The 25,996-nt window shown below is 34.0% G+C and overlaps 1 protein-coding gene across 1 annotated transcript in view; it reads right to left on the bottom strand.

Annotated features, from left to right (window-relative positions):
- Positions 1 to 9,874: 9,874 nt before the first annotated feature.
- The window catches only part of LanB2 (laminin subunit gamma-1), a 68,504-nt gene continuing 52,382 nt past the window's right edge, over positions 9,875 to 25,996 (bottom strand). Inside the window, exons 16-26 of the mRNA XM_089646125.1 lie at positions 24,961 to 25,148; positions 24,581 to 24,698; positions 24,163 to 24,404; positions 20,669 to 20,873; positions 18,823 to 19,060; positions 17,566 to 17,768; positions 16,729 to 16,810; positions 15,715 to 15,803; positions 14,540 to 14,669; positions 13,963 to 14,056; positions 9,875 to 11,281 (exon numbers count right to left, since the gene is read on the bottom strand). Of these exons, the coding sequence (XP_089502251.1) occupies positions 11,164 to 11,281; positions 13,963 to 14,056; positions 14,540 to 14,669; positions 15,715 to 15,803; positions 16,729 to 16,810; positions 17,566 to 17,768; positions 18,823 to 19,060; positions 20,669 to 20,873; positions 24,163 to 24,404; positions 24,581 to 24,698; positions 24,961 to 25,148 (1,707 nt within the window). The 3' untranslated portion in view covers positions 9,875 to 11,163. The remainder of the gene's footprint in view (positions 11,282 to 13,962; positions 14,057 to 14,539; positions 14,670 to 15,714; positions 15,804 to 16,728; positions 16,811 to 17,565; positions 17,769 to 18,822; positions 19,061 to 20,668; positions 20,874 to 24,162; positions 24,405 to 24,580; positions 24,699 to 24,960; positions 25,149 to 25,996) is intronic.

The following is a 25,996-nucleotide window of genomic DNA, read 5'->3' as shown; positions in this document are numbered from 1 at the left end:
TGGGTACCTACGTGCGTATTTCAATGCGCACCATTAAACATACTACGCAATAAATGGAAGGCTTTAGTACACAATGAAAATTATTTGATGCCTTCCCTGAGATTTAGTTGAGGTAAATAATAATATATATATATTGTTTATTTCAGCGGAACTGAACGGCGAGTGCGATATAAAATGAATGCCTAAAAATAATGTGTAAATAATGCAATTAAAAATATGTTTATTTGGTAACCTCAGTTCCGCAGTGTAACAACTCAAACATTTACAGTTTTTACCCATAATACCAATATCCACCAGTTCCAAAATGTAACAATCTGTACTTATTTTTGAATGACAGTGGTTATTATTCTTTGGAATTATACGATTTCAAATTATTTACCAGTTCTACACTATAAAAATTATTATATATCAGAAATATCACAATTGTTATTTAGTTCCAAATCGTGACAATTATGAAAATCCTTTGAAAACCTCTGAAAACTCATTACCATTATCAAAAGTCATTAAAATAGGTACATATATGAAATGACCATTTGGAAAAAAGCTAATTTTAAAAATAAATATATATATATAGCGTATGTACTATAAATAGACGGTGTCCAGAAAGTCGTAGTACAAACGTGAAAACGGTGAATAAACACATTTTGTGGAATAACTTTTTTTGATTGGAGCTTTCGTTTTCGAGTAAATCGAGTCCGAATTAATCCGGTTAATATCAGATGTGAAATCGATAAAAAGTTAAAAAGTTGTTTAAGCTTTAAGTTACCGACAAAAATATAAAAATGTTTAAAAAAAAACAAACTATAAGTTTATTGAAGATCAGGTCAAATTATTAATTTTCCTGTTAAAAATGGGACTGCTGGCCTATAACGAATTAATTGACAGAGTTCCTAACAGAATATCAGTTAAAAACGATTTTTTGTGAGGACGGCGGAACACGTGTTCATACAAATACTGATATGTCATATGTCTGTCATGATATTTATTAGGTAAAGAACAAGTGTTTTTGATATATTCTGAATGACTAATATTTAATCAGGAAACTGAGCGTGATATTTTTTTTTGATTTTCCGTGTGATTTTGATTCACCAGCTTCCAGCGTGTACTAAGAGTTTCTAGATACCGTATACATTAAAAAAATATTTTTGAAATCTTAGAATTTCTTTAAAATCTTAAAAAATTATATTTACCTACAGTAGAAGTTTAAACCTACCTAAAATCTAGATTCCCAATTAGCTCAGATTTATGCTTTCTGAAATTTGAGGAAAGTGCAGTGGCGTTGTGTGCCGCTGGGCGACAGTCTGGACGAGAGTAATACTTAGTATCCATAGTGTATTTTTTTGTGAAAATTTGTATATTTTATTATTTGTATATTGTACTAAATATTTTTCCATTACTTTTCATTCTAATTGCAGAGGGAGTTTCCATAATGTTTATTATTTTTTAAACAACGATTTATTGAATTTCAGTGAAAATCTTTTTACGAAACTTCCGGAAAACGTATTTATAATAATATTATATCTCAGGTCTTTGAATGGATCCATGTGATAAAAAAATCAAATAAATTGTGCCCGGTTGCTTTTGTGTGGTCAGTCATTATTTTTGTGTATAGGATGGAGTTGCAGAAGCTAAATACACACTAGAAATGTCTTCCAAGTGGATTTAAATGGAAACCGATGTCGTCACTGATGTTTGATTCAAACCCATTTAACGCACTGTCTCGCTTACACTTACCTGATATCGTATATCGCTATCCCATTTGATCGAAATTAAAATTTCATAATGATGATGAAACTTAGTTAATGAAGAATGAAGAATCTCACAGACTTTTGGATAATCAAATATGTCAACATCGCATTGTGTTATTATTTATTCCATGCTTGAGACACAAGTACTACTAAATAACAACATAATAAATAAAACATATTAAATGAATATTTAACTCTGTACTCGCGGAAGAAGTAACACCACGAATATTTAGCGAAGTCATGCTGGTGAAAGTATTTTATTTTATTTTAAAGTACACAAATAATAAAAGAACAGTAAATAGAGGTGGTGGATATAAAGTAGCAGGTAGGTACACACATGTATTGCAAAGTAAACATGATATTGTTTGTAGTAATTTGAGTGTGTGGGTGTACATGTACAACATAATATATGCGCAGTACGCCGAGAGAAGCAATGAAACCGGAGGTAGTCGTAATATACAGGCATTAGGCCCCTATAGATCTTTTTGAGCGCTTTGTTATGGCCCCCTTTGGGAACCGCCTAGAAGCAGAGTAGGATCTTCGTATATCTAAGCTCGCAACAATAAATGCGGGGCGTATTCACATACCCGGGGCGCGTCGGAATGCTGCAATAGAATATCTTAATGCCGCCCTCATTTCCATGACGATAACGCTACCAAATATACATATTTTCTCCAATTTTTACTGTCATTATTTATGCGCTACAACTTTAGTTGCATTTAACAAGCTTAGGTTTCTTTAATTTATAATAATACTTTATTTTTTGGATTAACTTAATGAGTAAAATTTTAAATTTAATCATTGAAGACGATATGACAACGACTCTCAAACGAAAAATGGGAAACAGAAAAACCATAATTCCTAAATGACTCACATTTTTCTTTTCTTTTCAATGATTAAAAAAATAAATATATATCTTTGAAAAAAATACTTTGTCGTAATATATATTTTTTACTAAAAATATATCTTTTATTGTGCCAATCACTCCCTAAATGAAATTCCCTGGCACTAAATACAAAATATTTGTAAATTTTCAATCTAATCTTTACAGTCGGGGATGGTGCTACTGTAGATATTGTGGAAGCAAAATGTATTTATTTTTTATTTATTTATTGAATATCACTGTACATAAAACACGTTTTTTTTCACATAAAAATCAACCTCACTAGGACTAAGCCTGTATCGAGGTTAACAATTTACATTTGAGTGAAGCAAACATAAGAATAATCACAAACATAAAGTAATTCTACATACAAACATAAAATATTTCAAAATTAAAGAAAAAATAAGTATTAGATGTGTTACCAGATGGGTAATTTGACAGTATATTGTAACAATATTTGAACCATAACTAATCATTAATCATTATTCAAAAGAAGAAGCAAAGTAGATAATAAAGACAGTAATAATAAAAGTAGCATAATTTGATGAAAATCACCTCAAGGTTTCTAAAAAAGAGACAATTCGGTTCGTTAGATCCTCTTTCACCCCCCTGGGCAGATAGCACTATAGATAAGTAAATAAATAGTATGAAAACAAAATAATTTACCACTAAAAAATTATATTATTACGGCCCTTCATCTTGCCCTAGACAGCCCATGGAGCGGGTATAAAACAATCTTATATCTTATGTCGATGAAATTTTTGAATGTCATAACACAATTGTTTTAAGAACCTTGATAATTGCATACGCACTAAGTTAATGTTTTTTTTTAATTTTTTAAAAAGTTTTAAGGAATCCAAATTTTTAAAGTGCCTAAAGCCGGCGCCAGACATGTGTTCAAAGAAGTGTTCACATGTGTGGCACGGGCATTTGATACTGTGTTCACTTATTTGCGCACTTAAGTGCGCTTTGCCGTTCCGTGTCGGTTTCTTTGGCGCACATCAAAGAGATCAAAGTCAAAATGTTTGCATGCCTGCCACACTGCGCGAAGCCCAGTAGCGCGAGCGTCGCCGTGGAGAGTTGTCGTGCCGCGTGCGTACACAAACAAGCCATAACCAAGCGAACTAGCGATGGAGTGGAACAATGAGGGCGTGTTTGAATTCATTGAATAATTACAAGGAGAGCCTGACATATGGGACCCAAAACGAAAAGGGCATAAAAACAAAAATAACATTAATGACGCCTGGAGCCGTATTCAACGGAATTTCTCAATACCTTGCGCTATCGAGGAATTAAAGCGCAAAAGAAACACTTTACTAACCCAGTACAGATATTGCTTGAAGAAAGTAAAAGAATTTACCAAAACTGTATCTAGTGTTCAGGATATTTACAAACCTTCATGGTTTGCATTTGATGCCCTCCATACGTTTATGGGGGGTATATATGAGTACCGTGTGACAATTTGTACTGAAGCTGTGGTTAGTAAATAAATAATCTTTTTTGCTATATAATTTTTTATGTAATTTATTAATAATCGATACAAACACCTGATACAAAATTCTTAGCACGGTTACATAAAGACAAAATACTAATTTTTCGAAGAAAACTTCTTCGGAAAGGTTTTCACTTTGTGATGGCATTATTTATTTTAATGTGAGGTCTATTTGAAAACTGTGAGCTCAAAGAAGTGATCAAATCTTTGAACACATATCTGGCAGAGACACACATAAGTGACCAAATGTGTGAGCAAAGTCTTCAAATAAGTGTTCACTTATTTGAACACATGTCTGGCGCCGGCATAACACAACATTTCCTCCCCAATAAGAAGACTTTACAACCTTAAATTCGAATATAACCACATAATATATTGTTTTATTATTTTAGCCCTTCCAAGATGAAAATCTGAACCAGTTAAATATTTTCAGCAGACTAAAAGCGAAGTAATTTTATTTTATTTCAAATCTGTACCTACCTGTTCAACTCCATAAAACAATTTTTATTTTTTTAATACGTCTTTTTAAATGTCACTATTGTTTTCGTAAATAAATCTTGGAAACGGAAATTAACCCACTTCCCGATTTCCGATCGAGCTGAAACTAGACAGATAAACTCGTTGTCGATGACAAAGCACTCCGTCAACTTCTGGTGGTAATCATATACAAACACCCGTGCGTATACATATTTTTCTGAAATTGGATAACATTGCAGCAGTCGGTATACGAAAGAAATGTCGATCCTACCCGATCGAAAATTTTCGAGGTTGTTAACGCAATTGACTCTAGTCCCTGGGAAGGAAAATTTGATCCTCAGTCTAACCAAAAAAATATTTTGAAGTTTTAAAAAACATTTGAAAACAGATTGTAAACTTGTTTTTAACGGGTTGATTATTTTTTAACTACATATTTCCCATGACGGTAAAAGATTTCTTTGTGTGTGAGAGTTGTTTTCGTGACTTCTTCTCGTGCTCAACTGTGGAATGGCTATCGGATTTTGTGTTTCCTCCCTCCTACAACAATGATTTCTTCGAAACTCAAGTTCACACCTTACTTTGCTTCGAAATTAATATCCGCCCCGCACGTTAGACTCTCGAGTACAGACCTAAATACTTTTGTAAAGTATTTTGAATGCTGCTGGTTTTATAAACAAGTTTTAATACAAAAAATATTCATAATTTTTTTTATAATCGCAAGTTCGATTGCAGTTGTAGCGCCACAGATTTTTCATTATACACATACTTTTCAAACTCCCGCAATGGCGTCTGCGCTGTAACTGTTGTCGTCAGCGGAACGTACGTTAGATAAAAAAAAACGTTTTGTTTTTTATTAATTAATTCGCTTTATAAATAATGTACTGTAAATATTGTACAAATAACCATACACAATAAAACATATATATTCATTCAGGCTCGACATGTGTTGCTCGATATGAAGAAATTTTTTGAGGTAATAATCTTTTTAACTGGATTTCCTGATTCACTATATTTTTTCAATATCGCATCATGTTTATTCATCTGAACTTAAGATTGGTTCGCAACACCCTTAGTCAGTACCTTCAGTGCTTGGGGAAATGAGGAAGTGGCATTGAAGAGAAATTCCCTAGAAGTGTGAAGAAGAATGTGATGAAGTGTGTCTAAAGTAATACTAATGTCATCCATTTACATAAGACAGTTAAACTAAAATCTAACTGAGCGCGAGACAATCGTAAGTTTCTGTAGTACACAATGGCTGCGATGGGGGACAATGTGGGTTCCAGTGGAAGCGAGCCGTGCCCAGAAGCAGATCAAGAAAAATGTGGATATACTGTATGGAAGAAGATTGTAACAAGGGGCCCAAGGCAATTACATGTATCATTTTGGACCCAGCCGAGACGTCCTCTGAGGTAAAATAATGAATATATTATTTTGCGAGTCTTGTGTCCTCACATTTTTCACCTAGCCGGGGCCCCTCCGAAGCGTGGGCCCTAAGAAATTTGTTGAAATTTCATAGTCCTGTATCTTTAATGTGTATCATAATGGCACCTAGCTGGAGCCCCCTTCTGAATTAGGGGCCTTCGGAAATGTGTTCGAATATTTGTCAACATATGGGCAGAGGGCCCTCAGATGTTGGGCCCTAGGCCGCCTCTAGCGAAATTCCGGCTCTAACTGTAACCCGATCAGGAAAATTCCGATGGTCAGCACCTACGTCCCGTGATGGGTTCCGATGTGGCAAGCGACAATAGATTATGAATCTTCTTGCATCATACGTCAAACGAAAGTATCGCAACTAAAGTAACGACGGCGCATCGATCTCTCATCTTTACTCTATGGCATGTTTTCTGTGTGTAAAAGTAATGACCAAAGAGCGAGTATTCTCCACCCGATCACTTCGCCAGTGGGTCGTGATCCATTCAGGTCATATAAAATTATCAACCGACGAAGCAGTTGCAGCGGTACATGAAGGACTGAGGACTGGAGGCGATAGGCGAGAGAGATAGTGAAAAAAAATTGGTAATGCAGATTTTTTTTTCGTAAAAACAAATTTGTATATGTTTTTTTAACCGTTTTGGCTTAATCCAATACTTTCCTGGGAAGTAGCCCCATGATGATGAAGATAAAATTCACATTATTTCGGGCACAAAGAAACGCCCATAACACACTTCCACCGGTTCATCACTTCGGTGCGTGGTGGGTGAGAAACAAGCCGCCCCGCGCCCGCTGTATTCATTACATAAGTTTCCATGTGTGCACCAAGACAAAGTGCTATTTATCTGTTTCAATTTGTTAGCGGCAAGTAGCCCGGGGACTAACTAATTTCTTTTCGTAAGGACGGAGATTAGATAATTTGTTATCGAGCGTTTCTCGGTTGCTCTGCGGGTTGGGGCTTTAACGCGCTTGGATCTTCTCAAGGATATTTTGTATTACCGAAATAGGGTTGTGTACATATTGTCTATGTTGGTTAAAGTACAAACTTGTGTGGTCTCAGGTCAAAATAAATAAGAATTTGCCATTTCTTTTCGAGGATTTTTTTAACATTAACTCCACCCAGGAGGCCTTGGCGGAAATATTTTTCCTCATGACCTATGTTGGCTTTGGGAGTTCTGTGTTGAAGATCTATTAAATTATTTATCTGAGGGATACGATTATTCGGTTGTACACCGATACAGAAGACCCTCTAGGAAGAACAAGAACAGTATTCCTACCAGTGGCGGATCTAACGGTCAGCATTTCAGCTCGGGCACAAGCCCAAGGCCCCCTGTCTGAGGAAGCCCTCGAACTTATGCCCATAGACATGGCTACCTTTAGGGGGGTTCAGGAAGGTACAAATCATCGGGCCCGGGGCCCGAGAAGTTGGTGAAGAGGTCCTTGAAACATGACGTCATTACAATAATATTGTTTGGAACTTATGTTTTTGTTATGTTCGATATTAGCATGATATGTCAGCTTTGAGGATACTGTGAAAATAGTACACATTGAGGAAACTGGAGTCGAAAATTAATACATCATATTTTCCATAGAGCTCGGCTCCAAACCTCGGTGCCAAAACGACTCACTTTGAGAACACAGAACTTTACAAAAAATAATTCACATATTTATTTAAGCAGTAATTGTTGTTTGTGCATTGATGGAGGACTTAGGATACGTTATAAAGGCTTCCGTTTTAAACTATATTAATAGATTTCCATTAAAGAAAACACTGAAATATTTCCGTCTAAATATTGTTGGGATACTGACTTTCCGAAACACCAAAATCGAAGCAATTTATTGGTTTGCCCTCCTACAAAATTACTATTTTTTATCTATTGAGGGAATTAGTTAAAAATGCATAAACAATGTGTAATTTTCATTTGACGTTTCCAAATGCATAATATATTTTCATACCACAATTCAAAATAATAATAGCGGTACTTTAAATTTTCATATTTTAAACCCCTTTACGGTTTTTCTGTAGGTTTTCAAAATGTGCTCCCAAACTCAGTCTGCCCGTGGGAATTTTGGCCTCAAATGCAAAATTATGTTTTGTATTAAACCAATGGATTTTTTTTTGCTTTTGACGGTTGTGTTATTGACGGCACGTCGCAATAGTGGAAGAAAAAACAGTGAACAAATGAGTAAGGTTAAGGATATTCGTGTTTGATATTTATATATATATATTGGTAATGCAGATGGTTATATATATATTAAAATGGAATTTATGAAGCAAATATACACAAGAGGGCGTAATAACAAAGGGAATGTAAATCCAAAGTATATATTATAATAATGTGTACGTATAATAATTGTGTATGTCCAAATTATTTTTAAGAGGGCACGTTTGAATGTATTCGTACAATAGCATCAAAAGGGTCAGTAAAGTTTTTCGAACTAGTTTGTGACACCAGTCTTACCCCGTAAATAACTAAATGTACTAGATGCGTCGTTTATCAATCATTTGTTTAAATTTGGACTCGCTATTCTATTCGAAGGTGTTTTTTTTATTCATCCTTCGGTTTCCTAACAACAAAAACTGTTGATGCATCCAGTTCGCCACTACACAAGCAAAGGCCCCTTTAAAATGATTTACGTGTACCTTCTGTGAAAATGTTATAATATATCGTAATAATCGGAAGATTTCCATGATGATTTTATGAACCAAATAGCCCCTGTGGGTGACTATGCGGAAAATCTCGCTTGTCGCGGGGTTGAACAAATTTTAGCACTAGCCACACTAAAATTATTGACCAATCGCAGGCGGTAGACACTGGACGGTGTCACAATATTTACAATTTAAAACGTCAAACTAAACCGGTCAAAACGACGTTCACAACGGTGATGTTATTTATTTATTACGGATTTTGTTTGATGGTTTATTGTCTAGTTACGATCTGTAACATGTTCCCGGGCCACATCCCGACTTTACCGACTATAACCCCTTTACTGGTGCCAGACACGGAGGTGAAGAATCTGACTGAATACGGATACGTGGAGAACTGGCAGGTCCCGGGGTAGCACCGCCACTAAACACGAGCCCATGTCCCCACACCCGCCACACGCTTTGTTCTCCATTCCCCGTAGAATTTACACACCGCCATTTCTGCAGCTGCCATCTTTGAAATTGTGAATCGGCCTCCAGTTTTTCCGAAACAAAATGACTTGTAACACCATCACAAGAGTACTGATCTAAATATTTGACAAGAACTGAGAGAAGAGAAGCTTCCTCCTTCGTTTTCAACCTTCAGGTTTGGTTTCTTTGTGAAACTAAACTAGTCTGTATAAGAAATCAACCTGAACTTTAGCAACACCACCCCGTTGAAACATCAAACTTCACATGAGAGAAGACAAGACTTGCTCCATCGTGATATTGCTGAAAGAATTTATTTAATTTCCAATACCTGGCTCAACAAAACCACCCTCTTGAGGAATACTCAATAAAGTCCCTCCCGCAATTTAGCAATGTTTTAGTTCCTTTTTTGTGCATTAAAATGTTTTATTTTTATATACAAGTTACCTTTAGTATCAGTTCTTTATGTTATCACAATAAATTATTGGTATGAATATTATTCACTTCTTGATCTAACATGTATTAATTCTTGGTTCATATTTTTCCATGCATAGTTTCCAAATATATCTGTAGTACTAGCAGCAATCCAGAAATGTTTGTTTTCTTTTTGTGTTGTCCTTACCAATAATACCATTCTTTACCCAAAATGAAGTGCCAACAGCTGAGAAACAAAGTTTCCAAGAAGAGCTGATGAAAAAAATTAGTAAAAAGATATTGTTGTTGGTTTTTTTTTAATTTATTAAGTATTTCCATACATACACACAATAAATTTATTAAGAAAAAATAATTATGCATTTTTTACTGCTATACTTAAAACATCCATTTCATAGTAACAGTTACAACTGAAAATTATTTGGAAATAGGCCTTAATTTGAATGGATATTTCATAATCTAATAAGTTACGCTAGACCTTAAGAATAGTAAATGCAATAATCACTAAAAGCATAGTTTTAATTGGAAGCGTATATTAGAACATCCTGAACTTTTCAATGGCGTAATAAAACATACAAAATAGGCAATTAACTACAACAGTTTGCCTACGGTACAAAATCAATAGAAAAATACACTGGCTCTGTGAAACGTCTGGCTAAAATTTATTGTGTCAATATTTTATAACAGTAATGTAAAAGTATTTAAAAAAATAATAATATAAGCATTGTTGATGAACATTGTGGCTATTTATTCACTGCGCAAACAATTAGACGCACAAATTTATTTTAAGTATCAAAACACAAAAGGAAAGAAAAATTGGCACATATCAAAGATATTTTTGCAATACGATCTGGCTTATGAATGCCCTGCTTTGCAACGCAACGCCTGCCGTGCATTATTCCATAAAAATATCCAATATATTGATCATCCTGGCGCATTTTGGAATTTACAACATATTTAGCCAAACTGCAGATAAATCTTTGGCATTTAGTATCATATTATATATTATTATATTTGATTATTTCTGTTTCAAAATAACTGATTTAAAAAAAAAATTATTCGACAATAAATTCATCACTTAACCACAACAAGTATAGTCTAAGAGTATTTTTATATTCTTAATATATAATAATGTATCTATTTTAATATAATTATGTACACATATGAAATCAAAATATTGTGGCTAGTAAGAACCAAACAAAAAATTATAACTACTTACACTCACAAACCGTATTTTATAAAATTATTTTAAATATTATTTTAAAATGAAACAGCTAAAGTTTTCTACTCAAGCTATTTAGCTTTAAGCTGTAGGAAAATAATATTATATAACTTGTCAATAGAGAATGTGAGTTTCGTAATAAAATTGTGTTTGAATTTAATTTTAATGTGCTTTAAACCAATAAACATTATTGAATGAATTGTGTTTAAGGCATATGTTCACAAGGCACTGGTGTAATGTGGAAATTAGAGGATGCTTGGATAAATTAGCTGTTGGTGATAAAGTAATGGTTTTACTTTAGGTTCATATTACCGAATACTACTCGTCTTCTCCGTCTATGGCACGTTGTGTCAAAGTTTTATCCTACGGTTCAAGTCTTACTCTTTTGAAGCAGCCATTGGGCAAAACGTCTAAAATTTTCTTAACATTTTCTACTTGTAACTTTAGCATCTTGGCCTCATCTTCATAGTCCTTCAACCATCTGAAAAAAGTAACACAAAGCAATTAAGGCATAACTCATTTCACAAGTATCACTATCAAAATAACCTAATATATAATATAACCAGGCTAATAAGTCTTCTCCTGCGTTCAAATATATAACACCACAATGCGACGCATTTTTCATCTCGTCTCGCCAACCAATAATACTCTTTAACCCTTAGGATACGACCAACTACATTAACAGTTGAGTGAAATCATGACTACCTTCAGGTGCACTGCAATGTGCTGTGGATATTTTAAATATAGATTTTACAAGTTTTGAAGCATTTCAATATTGCACATGAAAATTCCTTAGTAAAATGTTGACATTGTAAATGCCTGTAAATTATTTCAAATACAATTTTCAATGTTATATTTGGCTTTGATATATTTACAAATTATTAGCCGTTTTCTAAGGGTTAATCGGTAGGGGTCCGAGCCCTGCATTTGCAGTGTTGAAGAATCGTACACAAGCACTACAATTGCAGTGTCCTTATACATTCATTTCGCCTTCGTGTATTGCCTCTGCTGGGTTAGATAAAGACAAAAATATGGTATCGTCCACGTGTTGGCTTCAAAAAATCTTTTTATATGTGTAGTTTCTTGCCGGCCCCTACTGGAACAATAATTAAACTTATTTCACATAATTATTTTTTGTGTAGACCTCGCTCAAATAATGCATCCAAATCATAATAAATAAGTCAAAATAATTGTTTTGGAAAGATGTCAATACAAACAAAATGAAATGTTACTGAGCAGATAAAATATTAATGATTAACACGGACCTAGCGAGGTACTTGTATCTGTTTGTTTAAATTATGTATTTTAGAATATTTTTTTTTATCTATGTGTCAATAGCACGAGTATTAAATTTGACAGGGATTTGATCGTGCATTTATTTATAGTATATTAAGCAATCATACAATTTATGTATATTTTTTTAACCTTTAGAATAAAGGTGAAATTTTTCTCTTTGAACATGATCTTAAAATATACCAGTAGTTCTGTGAACAGCAGACCTCATTAATTTTGATTATTCTGATTCGACAGTTCGTAAAGCTTATGCAAACTCTGATGGAGTAAAAAGTTACTATCTAATATGGCTGCCATCTTGACAGGATTGTCCGGACACGGAACACACAAACCAATTTACAGACAGGTGAAGTACTCAAGTTAGAACAGGATTTCTATACGCTCAGCCTTCTTGTTATTATATTCTGTGCAGTTGAACACATTTACAATTTATGCAACAGTATTGCCAACTGCACACAATATAGGTACAAGCGAGTATCTAAATGACACAGTCCTTTAGATACTCGCTTTTGTTGTTGCAATTAAAAATAATTTTCGGTGTAATATTTCTAGTTGGTATGTTGAAGGTGATTAAGCTCAGTAAATCAGAGCTGTCTATAATTAGATTGTCAATTTTAAAAATAAAAGTCTAGTCGGAAACAAGTCTTCTATCTGAGAGTTTTAATAACTTTATAAAGTGGTTATGATATATACTTTCTATAGGTAGATTGAGTTTATAATTAATATATCTTAGAAATTTATGGCAAACTTTTCAATGGAATCGGAGTGGTTATTTAAGTGAGGGGACCAGATACAAGAATTATATTCAACTTGACTTCTAACTAAAGAATAAAATAAGATTTATAATGTTTATATGTTTTTAAAGTCTCTGCCATTATGGAGAATTAAGCCAAGAATTTTTAATCCTTTATTTGTTGTACACAGTAGTCGCCTAGTGCACCTGCTCGCTTAAGAAGGCCGTTTGTACCGAATTGGAAGTGAAACAAGCTAAAGGGGAAAAACTGACTCGGTCGTTTTTAATAAATTTACTGAACATATTTTAGAAATGTTGCCAGAGGTATGGAGTGGATTTTTTTTTAAATTTTGTATCTATAACATGCTTGTACCCAATGCAGCGAGGACACAAACCTAGAAATAACATTAGTCTAAGTAAGTATTAGTAAGCTTGATGAAATTCCCACGATGGTTAGAAATAGATTTTATTAAGTTTTAACTTTTTGATGTTTTTATTGTTCTAATATTTTCCACAAAACCCCCAATTTATTTAAAATATATTACAGAAACTTTTGCTTTCAGAAAATTTACGTATCTGACATTGTTGGTTGAGACAAGTGAATTATACAGGTTCAGATCAGTTTAAATAAATTCTATTATTTTAAGATCTTTGGCATCATTGTTAATATCAAAGTAAAAATGTTTGATATTCATGAAAATTATTGAAATCATCATAATAATAACTGTTTTCATCTAGCAATTATTGATTCCATTTAATCAAATTTTGCACATATTTTGAAAGTTCAAAAACCAAAATATTTCAGGCCGGTATTAAAGTTGCTTTTAAGCGCGACTTGAAGAGATATATTTATGTTCATCAAGTAACTATCGGGTAGATATCCTGACTAACCAATCCTAATAATTTCAGAGTGACCTTAAGCAGATATTTGTAAGTCATTTAGAATAAGAGTACAAAAAAAACAGTTTTATTGTTGTTGCAGTTCAATTTAGGTTGCATGGCAGCAATATTAGCATTTTTTTTTTTTTTTTTTTTTTTTTTTTTTTTTTTTTTTTTTTTTTTTTTTTTTTTTTTTTTTTTTTTTTTAAATAAATTATTAATAATTACAATATAATTAATGTAATCTAATATCCAACCTTTGGTGTGAGCTTTTAGCCTCTTGAAGCATCTCAATATGTCCTGTCAAGTTTGCGTTCTTCAATTCTCTCTCTGCCTCTTCCAAATGCCGTGCTGTAATATTAAAAACAAGTAATGAGATTCTCATTATTGACCTAACAGTATTCAGAATCATTAATTAACCACATAAATAATTTTACTTAACAATTAAAGACTCCCTATAAGATTCAAATCTAGTAATAAACCTAGCAGAGCAGGATCCTTTGCACACCCTGCAGCCTGCACAATATGGGTTGTTATTATTATGGGTTATTTTTCGACAATATGGGTTATTTGTCAACATTCTGATGAGAACAACAACAACAATAACAGTTCACGTAGACTAAATTGAGCCGATTAAGTAAATGTGAACTGTCATTTATTTGTTGGAGATCCGCAGTCGTGCTCGGAAGCGTTAACATATAACTGATATTGTTGATAAATCTTTAACCGATGAGCTTGCTTGCAGCAATAATAATATTAGTATAATAACTAAAAGTATTTCATTGGAAAATCTACTAAAGTATGTGTTCAAATTAATAAAATAACCAAACTCACCCAATTGATCCAAGGTATGATCACGTATCTCGGGCAAGTTTTTGAGTTCATCGACAATAGTGTCAACTTCTTTTAGTGCCTTGTTAACAATTTTTTCGGCCTCAGCTGCGTCAGTTTTGGCTTGACCCACCTAAAATAATAATTATAGTAAAAAAACATTTCTTTGTGGATGATTAAAATATTAAAAACTCATACAATGAGTACTGTTGAAGTGCACTAACTTCGGGAGGTTCCATATGATATACAAGTAAAAAAGATAACAATTTTTTCAGAATTTAAAACATTTGAAGGTATAAGATTTTCACGGCCAAAAGTATTTTTGTTATTTGTTTTTGGGGTATTATGCCGTGTTGCGCTAACTCCTTCTTTAGCCAACGTTTCGGACAGCATTGCAGTGTCCATCATCAGGGCAGATCTGCCCTGATGATGGACACTGCAATGCTGTCCGAAACGTTGGCTAAAGAAGGAGTTAGCGCAACACGGCATAATACCCCAAAAACAAATAACAAAAAAAAAAAAACATTTGAAGGTAGTTTCACGTAAAAATACTAATTGGTTATATGGAAAAAATAATATTATTCTATGGAAAAAAAAATTATGGCAAAAAAAAACATAACTTCGAAAAATGTTATTTATCTTTTTTACTTCTACCATCATATAGAATCACCTCAAGAAGTTAGTGTACTTTACCCTAGGACACTCTGTATATTTATATTGTAGTACAATAATTACTTTTGCAAGCATCATGAATTTTTTTTTTTAAAGACCTGACCTTTATAAATAACCTGACAATATTTGAAAATCTCCTACTACCACCACAGTAAGCGGAAAATGTTGCTTGTGTTGTGATGGAGGACTTAGCCAGCCCAGTAATTGAACACACAATGCCTGGGTGGAACACACAACCCAAACGCCTGGAGGGAACACAAGACCCAAACGCGTTCTCAACTCAGCCACTGACCGGTCAATTGTTTTTGCATTTAGTCCCCCCATTTCCAAGTACCAATTAAAAACAAAGTAACTAAATATATCATTAGTAAAACCCGACTTGTTCATTTTTAATAATTATACAAAATGTCAATATTAAATAAATAAGTAATATTTATGTAATATTATTTCCCCAGTCTATCAACAATGTTAACAATATAAAAAACTTTGTTAAAATAAAAGTGTACCTTAGTTTTGGCATCTCCAGTCAACTGCTCATCATCTCCAGCTTGCCTCTCGAGGGTATTTATTTGTCTTGCAGTTTCAGATAAGCGACCTGCGAGATACAAAGAAAGGATAAAATAATGATTTTCACAAACATAAAAGCTCTTTATGTGGTACTTCATTTTATAAGTATGTATTTTAACATTTACCCAAATAACTGCAAGATAAGAGAGTTTGACTATGGCCCCAATATTGAATATTTAAAGATTTTAAAGTAAAATTAAATGAAAACTAAAGTTTTAAAGATTTTAAGCAAAAGTAAAGATTTTAAGCAACCTATTTTTGTGCTAGCTTAAAGGAAGAATAAAAAGGCATATAAACGTTTAATGAAAAAAATTTATCTGAGACTAATTATTTCTTATCAACTTTCGAAGCTTTCTTTGAAATGGATTGTTCTTAAACTTATTGATACATATAAACTTATTAAAATTAATGAGCCAATAATTTCAAAATACATTATTTTGGTGCTTTCAGTTGAACAGCACAAGCCACATTAATTGATTTTTCAAATTTTGAAATTGATCAATAGACTGCTTAAAGATAATAGCGCGAATGAACCATCCCCAGTACATACCACCGTTTTTCACAAAAGTGGTGCTATATAAATTATCCAATTATTATTATTATATTATATATAAGCAAGCAAGAGTGTGTATATTCCTATATAGCTTTGGTCCCTCCATTTTCATTTACATTGGTATTGCACTTACACCAATTTTTTTTTGTTGAAAAATGGCAGTAAATGTATTTAGATTCGGTCTCCATAGTAAATAGAAAAGGCTTTTGTACATTATGACTCCATTGAAACACAATCATAGAATCTGTTTTTCCTCCTTCCTAAAATCTGGGTCTCTTCAAGACCCGCATTAATAAATCCCTTCCTACATTCCCTACCTTAACTCGCCTCACAACGCTACCCAACAGGGTGGCTACTTAGCTCCCTTGCCTTTACACTGTACAGACAGGGATTATTTTACCTGAAAGCTGCTTGGCCTCATCGTGTAACCTTCCGGCGCCACTCAATGTTGTGGCTGCCTTTGTGCGAATAGCGTGCGCTTCCTAAAAGAAACAACCATTCAATTACTTCAAAAGAAAATCACTGTGAAAATACTTACTACACCATATTATAATACTAAATATTTTGGTACAGACACCATTTCAGCATTCCTTTGAAAAACGTAATAAAAGGGGGTTTTACTGTATATTAGTACAATTTTTATTTTTAATTTACCCCTTGCTATGTGCTCAATTCGAATTTGAGCCCGAATAAAAGTCTTTGTAATTAGTGCGCAACACTAATTCAAGTCGTACAATTCACTTTTTTTTAAATTAGGGACAATGTTTTAGTTATGATTAATTCAGATAAGTAGCTAGTGAAATGTAGTAACCTAATAGGCTAATTGATTTCCTACTATGAGTTTTGTTGAAAAAGTTCAGCATTCTTAGGGTTAATATTTTAAAGTATAATATATATTAGGGTTAATATTTTAAAGTATGTATATATATCTTAGGGTTAATATTTTAAAGTATGTATATATATCTTAGGGTTAATATTTTATGTATTACATTTTGATACTACATATTTGAAATGAGCCTGTTGATATGGAATTTACTAATCCTTTGCTATGAGCTAGGGGTTATTTAATTGCAATTTTATTTTAAATACCTCCTTAAGTGTAAGCATTTATTAATATTCCTGGAATTTAGTGAAGATATACAATATTTTGTAGAAGGGTTCTCTTTTAGAAACAACTGTAAATGAAAGTTATTACTTTTCCAAGTATGAAAAGTTAAGCGAACATAATTTTGCAGACCTCTGATGCTTGTTGAGCATATTTGTGGTGAGCGTCTATGGCTGTGTCCTTTGCCACCTTGGCATTTAGCCCGGCCATCTTAAGATCCGCCTCCACAGTGGTGTGCATGTCTCGGGCCTCATCAACAAGTTTATCGATTGTAGGGAAGGACCTCAGAGCAGTTTCGGCTTCTTTGCTAGAGGTCTGCACTTGATTGTGGAATTCTGAAAAAATAGTGAACATTTTATTAATAGAATAACCCCTATTATCAATTAATCAATAGCCCACTATGCGAGGGGCCTCCCCATGAAGACATCGCCAGCCAATGCAGTCTTTCTTGACTCATGATCTGAAAAATCAGTCTCTAACCAACTTTGACACCAATAAGAAAACTTTATATGTGGGTTCCCCTAACATCTATACGTAATTAACTAACAATCATAGGGGTAGGCTGAGAGGAAGAACCACCAACCAATCGGTCTTAGCACATACTCCTTGCTTCAGTCATATTCATACATCGTCTCATACATATCCTTCTGCTATTCTATTGACATGTCCTGTGTCAAGAATTTGGTTCACTTGATTGTGCCATGTCTTTCTTGGGTGTCCCCGACTTTTTCTACAACTCAAATTTGCATCATATATTTACTCTCTTTATTTACTGTTCCTTACACTCCTGTCTTTTTTTATCTGCTCTACGCACCCAAATCATCTAAGCGTCTTTTTCTTAATCTTATTACGCTTACATCAGCCACACACGGTTTTACCACACATTCACCTTGGGGATCCCATTTCAACAGCACTCAGTTTCTAGATCTCATTTCCACAGCACTTTCATCCTTCCTCTGTCAGATTCATGCCTCACTGACGTACATCAGAGTTGGTATCAGCACTCCATTCTGGACTGCTACCTTCGCCTCTTTAGATAAAATCATATGTATTATTATAGAATAAAGAATACAAAAAATGCCTTGGTGGCGTGTTTCATGATCCAAATATTTCCCTAATCGAGGCATATATTTCAAATGAGATGGAGATCTACGATGACACGTGAATGTAAGTGAGACAGAGCGCTGGGCTATTGGGCTAAATGGAACATTTGTCACCATTCAAATTTGTATGGAAGGCACTTCTAGTTTTCTTCTTTATTCTATATATATAGAAGGAAGAGTTTGCCACACAAATTTGAAACTTTGTGATGAAGGATATTATAATTTAAAAGAGAATTTATAAATAAAATTTGATGCATTCATTTGTGAGATTGTAAAGTACACTTACGTTTAAGTGTTTGCTTGATATTTCGTGCTTCTTCGAGTGTGCTGTTTCCCAGCTTGACGGCCAACTCAGTCTGGTTGTGGATGGCGTCCAAATGAGCGAGCTGGTCTTGAATCGAAGCCTGCTGGATCGAGCCTCTCTCCAGAAGATTCTTGGACTTATCAATTTGATCACCAAGATTTTTCAACATTTCTTTATTATCAGACAACAGTTTTGCTACTTTGTCTTCGATTTCTTTAGCCTGAAAGATTAACAATAAACATAAATATACCAACGGAGAGATGAGATGATACCATTTTACTGATGTTTGCCTAACCAAACTGAAGAGATAATCCCTAGAAGTGTGATCTATGTACGTATACCGAATCGAAAGAAAACGGATGCCATCAAATTCACATAAAACAGCCAACAAAATTGATTATCCGTTCAAGAAAGAATTTCAATATTTTAAAAAGTTTCATTTATTTTCACCTGAAGTAAGGTAAATAGAACTAACTTTGGGGGCACCAGACTTCTCACGCACTTCTATCGTTATTTGGTTTTGAACTGAGAATATGCTTAGTTTATATTGGGATGTCATTTATCCAGTTCCTACCTATGCCTAACCATCACCTTGCTGGAAAAGTATTTGAAATTTTGAACAATCGCAAGAACATAGTGTAGTGATGCTACTAGAATATTCAGGAACGATCGCCAATGCAAAACGCATTGTAGCGGGAACTCTCTAGATACAATGCGATCATTCGGCGCTCCTACCTACAAGTGTAAACGTTCTCCGGGCGACTACAAAATGAGGCACATCGAGATGTACTCAGTCAGTCATTAATTAGCAGTTTTACGAGTGACCAACCTGCGAGCCCTGCGACCGGCCACTGAGTGGCTGGTACCCCCGTGTCGCACCCCGCTGTTACTTCACTGCGCCGCTACAGGACCTTATCTACCTCTGGCTCTGTACGGACTACGAATTATCATGGACTCCTCGGGATCACATCAGCACAAATTCATGTGCATTTGTTTTGAAATCAGAAGAAGGATTGAACTACTAGAAACAAGTTGTTTGTGTTTTTACATGTACATAATCTTTTTTGCATTAGACATCGGTCCAGCTATTTGGCTGCAATTTCGATTGCTGGCAAGCATTTTTACCAACCCCACTTTTGATTATATTTTTTTTAATTAAGAAATACTACGAAATAATACTTTTATGACTACATAACCCAGTATGAAGATGGCTAAAATAAGCTGAAACCGGTAACGGTTAAAAAATAAAATAAGTGCAAAAAGTTTAAAATTGTTTCAAAATATCATTATGTAGCATCAATGTTAAATGTTTCCGAAACTCTCAAATGTTTCGAGAATCAGTGGTTTCCATAGATAATCTGAAAATTTGTTAAACCGAACAGGCTCTGTTTTTAATTATTCGGATTATAGAGACTATCTATCTATACAAATAAAAATGTAAATGTTCGTTCGTTCAAAATTCGACATCTCCTAAAGTTCTTCACTAATGGCTTTGAAATTTTGACACAACATTGCATTCGAATACGCATGTGTTTTTATATACCTATACATATTATCTATCTGCACAGATTAACTGAGCCACAACAATGCGTTGCGGGGTTACAGCTAGTATTGTAATAAACTTTGTAGACTCCACTATTTCAATAAAATTTTATATATTTCAGAGCCAAGGGTTCCTTCATCAGTATATAATCAAACATTTAAATAAAATAAATAACTTTGTAATAAATAACTCTTGATTTTATAATAATTAAACGAAATAATAAATAACTTTTTTTTATTTTATGTATTATTTCGTTCAATGTAGAATAGATTGTTTATTACTTACGCTTGTCTGTATCACATCAGCATCAAATCTTATTTTCTTCGTATCAATTTTGGGAATGACAGTTCTGTCCACTTGAGCGTAGATGTCCAGAGCATCGTTGTAGGCACCGGATGATCTGTTCAAAGACTGAGTCGCCATATCTTGGACATTGTTGAGTTTTCCTTTGGCAGCGGATATTTCCCCAGTCAAAAGTCGCAGATCAGCGCTAAAACATTAAACTTAAGTATCAATACATTGTTTACTGGGTTTATGGTATTACTGTCGGGAAATCAAACAAGGAGTGAACCAGCATAAAGAAAAAATTGTATCTTATATATTTAATATGTCCATAATGTTATCAAAAATGGACTAGCAAAGAGCCCTGCTTTAAAAGAAAATCAATCAATTCAATATAATATGTAATAGTTTTTTTTATCTGAATACCGCACAAGAGTCCCAATTGACAATAAGACTACGGAATCCGCAAATTGGGGTGAGTTGTGAGACTGGAAGGAATTGGGGGGGGGGAGGAGATGCGGAAGAGGAAGACGTGCAGAAGTGCCTTGCTATTCGAATCTGGTCACCAATGTTTCGATTCTGAGCAGCAGTATTTCACCATAGAGAGACAAAGAGAGAATATAAAGTGGTAGACACTCTGTCAAAGCAAAAGCTCTGGCATCATATTTCCACAGATTTATCTATCTGGAGTTTCTAGATCAGTATCATTATGTACAGCTAGCTCTCATCACAATTACGATCATTAGCCAAATAGCTTTCTACATGAGCTAAATCTAAGAAGAAGCCGGGTGGCAAAGTTAGTACATTGTAAAACAATTAAAGAAAACCTCACTAAATTAGATCAATGATTGGCTTTGACTGTAATGTTCAAGATTTTAACTCAAAATGTTTAAAAACCCATTGAAAAAAACTACATCCTCTTAAGCAAAAGTGTTATTACTACAGCATAATTTATATACTTGACTGTTCATACGTATCCAGATATCCTAGATCCGCTTATGAAGGCCCAGAAATCAATAATTTAAGTCATAATGCGCAAACCATATACATAGGTTCTCTAGCGATGAGCTCTTTAAACAATTTAATGTACTTGATGTTCGTCAAAACTATATAAAAAAGGTTATTATCCATGTACATAAAAATCTAGACAATATTAATAAAATTGACCATAAACACATCACAAGAAGCCACACCAGAAATGACCTTATGATCCCAACGAGCAATACGGCAAAGTACCAAAAGACACACACATACTTGGGACCTAAATTGTACAACAAAATCCCCCCTGAATTAAACATAAAAACTTGTAATATTTCATACATAGGCCCAATAATAACTAAATGGTTGATTGGACTGGGCAGAGGAGAATCTGAAAAAATGTTAAAAAACGTCATGTAATAAATAGACATAGACTAATCACACACTATATATATCTTCCATTATTCTAATTATTGCTCATACACAATTGAAACATACACAACAGCTCAAGTTCGACTCTATCATAAGATTGTAACGATTAAACATCACAAATTAAAACATTAATAAGATATATTATAGACATAGACAAATCACACACTTACTTTCACATATTTTTTGGTTTCTTGGAACGGGCAATTTGCCTAGTTAGGAACCATTAATTTCGACTTGATAAGGTACAATAATCGATAATCACAAAATATTTTAATTATATCTTGTATCATATTGTACTGTGTGTAAATTTAAATGAATAAATCCATGATTTTCCAATGAAATTCATATTTACGTAAAAACTGCAAGAACACTCAAACCCCGAAACCGCTTGATACCGTGTCACCGACACAATTAAAAATCTTTACATCACAATTACTCAATCAAATGATATGTGATTAATCAAGATAATTACATAGCGATATAGCAGCAGAACCTGAAACACATCTGAAAATAACCATCCACCAAATATGATTTAAGATTTTCACGGCCAAAAGTATTTTTGTTATTTGTTTTTGGGGTATTATGCCGTGTTGCGCTAACTCCTTCTTTAGCCAACGTTTCGGACAGCATTGCAGTGTCCATCATCAGGGCAGATGTGTTATTTGAGGTTGTGTTAAAATGTGAGCTTATGTATGAGGTTGTGATACCGTGTTGCCAGCTCCAACCCTCTGAGCTAATATTAACGTATCATTTTTTTTATTTTTTATTTAAAGTGGTTTTCTTCGTTTAGCTCTGGTGTATCCGTCAATTACCGGATACCAAGAACTATTAAGCTTAGCTCCATCGTCTCTATTAATGTTTACGGGATTTTTATGAATTTCAATGGCCTCCGTAATCAGCCGTGCTCTATAAGTTTTCGGTCTCCCCAGGATTTCAGGAACAAATCCAAAGTAATGCCCGGTGTCAATCAAATGCTCGGCAATTGCCGATTTGTCAGGGTGGCCGAGTTCGGCCGAACACTGCAATGCTGTCCGAAACGTTGGCTAAAGAAGGAGTTAGCGCAACACGGCATAATACCCCAAAAACAAATAACAAAAAAAAAAAAAAAAAAAAAAAAAAAAAAAAAAAAAAAAAAAAAAAAAAAAAAAAAAAAAAAAAAAACCATCCACCACCTCACTCGGAGCCACCAATCCACGAAATAACCACCGCTAAGGAACCGACTCAGTATTCACGTTGATCCCCCTCCACTACTCACCCGAGGGAATTCCATGATGGCCGCCGTCTTCAACCAATCACAGCACAGCATATTCCATTGAGATTTTAATCAAACAATGATTACAAATTCAAATGTGACTATTTGTGATAACATCAGACCCAATTTATGGGAAAATGATTGAAAATATAACCACAGAATAAATATCAACATCAAGAAATGATTATACGCTAACATAATAACATGAAAAATTATACCTAAATATATTTGTTACTCTTTGGGAAATGTTCAAACCAAAGATATTTAACTTCAAACCCAATATAAAAATTTGTATAATTTATTATAAAATAAATAAACGAGACTGGGGGAGATGGTTTTGGTAGATTGAACTGACTTGGTTAAAGGTATCATATCAAAATATTACTTTCCTCTCAGCAAACTAATTACGGAGAGGAAAAATACCCAACCAATTTACTCCTCACTAAAGAGGAAAATCTCCTCCGAGAGGGCCCGATTTGGATTTGTTCTATAAATAGAGAACCGAATTCCATACAAAGTCAGTTCAACAACTACCTCTGAGAGGGAATCCTCTCTACTGAAGAACCATTACCAAGTCTCAAGAAATATTTTCAAGTGTTTTACTCAGTACTTAGTTCAGTTTTTGCCAGTAATAAATTCTTTTCATCAGCTCAGATTTGGAAATAAATTCCTTTCTGAACTTGGCTTCAAAACTTCACTACAAGCTTTCACCACGCTCGAGAGACTGAAACGTTGACAAGTTTACCCAGCCTCCTACGTATATACAGTAATTGTACGGACGGTTAATTGTCTCGTACACTTGACAACAATTATGTTGATAAAAATTAGTTCTAACCTTATATTGGATTGCTGACCAAGACCATCCTTGGCCAGTTTATAAACTTCGGAGGACGTGTCATAAGCGGTCATAGCAATCTGAATGATGTTCTTGGACTCCTTCTCCAGCTTCTCGGTGAGGAGTCTCGACTCCTGTGCAATGTTGGACATCTGCTTAGACTGTTGGCCGAATGTCTCTGATCGATTTTGGGCCTTCACCAGAGCTGCGGCACCATCAGTATTCAAATAATCCAATGCATTCTGAAATATTTATACATACAAACTCATAGAAAACAGTTGATTCGTAGTTCAAAAGACGTAAAGTAAATAGATAAAGAAATAAAGTTGGTAAACATCAATCTTTCATTATACATGGTCGGCAATGAATGCATTAATACTAATAATTTGAAAAGGTATAACATTCTGTCTACACTTACATCTAATTCTTTCTGAGACGCTTCAATCAGTTCCTTGGAAATGGTGATATTCTTAGAGCCATCGTTGGCAAATTTGTGAGCGTTGCTTGAAGATTTGTTCACATTTTCCAACAGTCCCCTGAAATGATTTCATTTTCGATAATAAAAAAAAATATATCATATGCAGAAGAACAAAACACCGAAACCAACAACTCTCAGTGTAAACTTATTTTCTATTCAATTTTTTATTTTTTTTTATTTTAGAATCTTCCCCAATCAAGCTGTGCTACACTTCTCACGTTACTGTTCAATAGTTTAATTTGGCAAAAAAAAAATCCTCTTTCAGTTTACATTCAGGCAGAAGGTATGGACAACATAATACCATCCAGTTTATTATTTACCTGATATGTTGCAATCTCTTATTGAGATCCTCCAAGCGATCCGCAAGAGACTTTCCACCAGCACTGGCTCCTGCTCCCTCCTTTGCCTTGTCTGATAAGTAATTAATGTCGTTCTTCACTTTCTGAAGGTCAATATCAAAATCAGAGTCAGGGATGACTGTTGGATTTTTCTCAATGTCTCGAAGCATCTAGAATAAATTAATATAGCATACAATAAGAAAAGTAATCCCAAATAAGTAATCTCTAAAAACCACTGACATTATCTGTAGAATACTTAATATCATTATACTAAATTAGTAGGTGTCGTAATCTGAGGGGGATTTTATTAAAAAAAAAACTTTTTTTTTTCATTTAAATAAAAAGTGTCATAATTTAGTTATGCTAACTCTTGTCTTTGGAATTAGATACCTACATTTTGTTCATTGCTATTGAACAGGGTATTTATTAATAGATGTACCTGTGTACACTTGTACAGGGTGAGCAAAACAGACAGTGCAGTTTTGTTTTTTTTTTTGTTTTGCCTTGGAAAGGTTCCCGTTAAATGCTGATTCTAAGTTCGTTTCAGCTTTTAAAAAATTATGGTCAGCAGAAGAGGATAACTATCATGTTGTTAAGTCTGTCAGCTTATTACAATTTGATAGAAAGCCGAAAAACATAGCCTAGTATCGACGTTCAACGGGGATCTTTCAAATGTCCGTACAAACAAAACTGCACTGTCTGTTTTGCTGCACCCTGTACCTAGATAGCATGCAGTTGGAAATAATAACATATTAAATTATTTTATAAATAAATACTAATATTTAATATTCTTCCGCAGGGTTCTATTTTATAATTACTTCAACAAAATTTACTCCTTGAATACTGGTAGACTAAGTAAAGGACTCTAACTTCGGGGGGTGGGTCTACGTGATAGTACAAGTAAAAAAGATTATTGACTTTTTTCAAAATTCCAATGTTTTAAAGTAGTTTTTAGATAAATTTTATAGACCTCCGCTGCCAGCTTTTTCAGCCACTTCTTCACAGCTTCCTAACTATT

This window comes from Hesperophylax consimilis, chromosome 23 (assembly GCF_061612785.1).
Source record: "Hesperophylax consimilis isolate HC1 chromosome 23, BYU_Hcon_1.0, whole genome shotgun sequence".
Lineage (NCBI taxonomy): Eukaryota > Metazoa > Arthropoda > Insecta > Trichoptera > Limnephilidae > Hesperophylax > Hesperophylax consimilis.
Note: the sequence above shows the minus strand (reverse complement) of the source record. Positions and strands in the feature narration are given on the sequence as shown.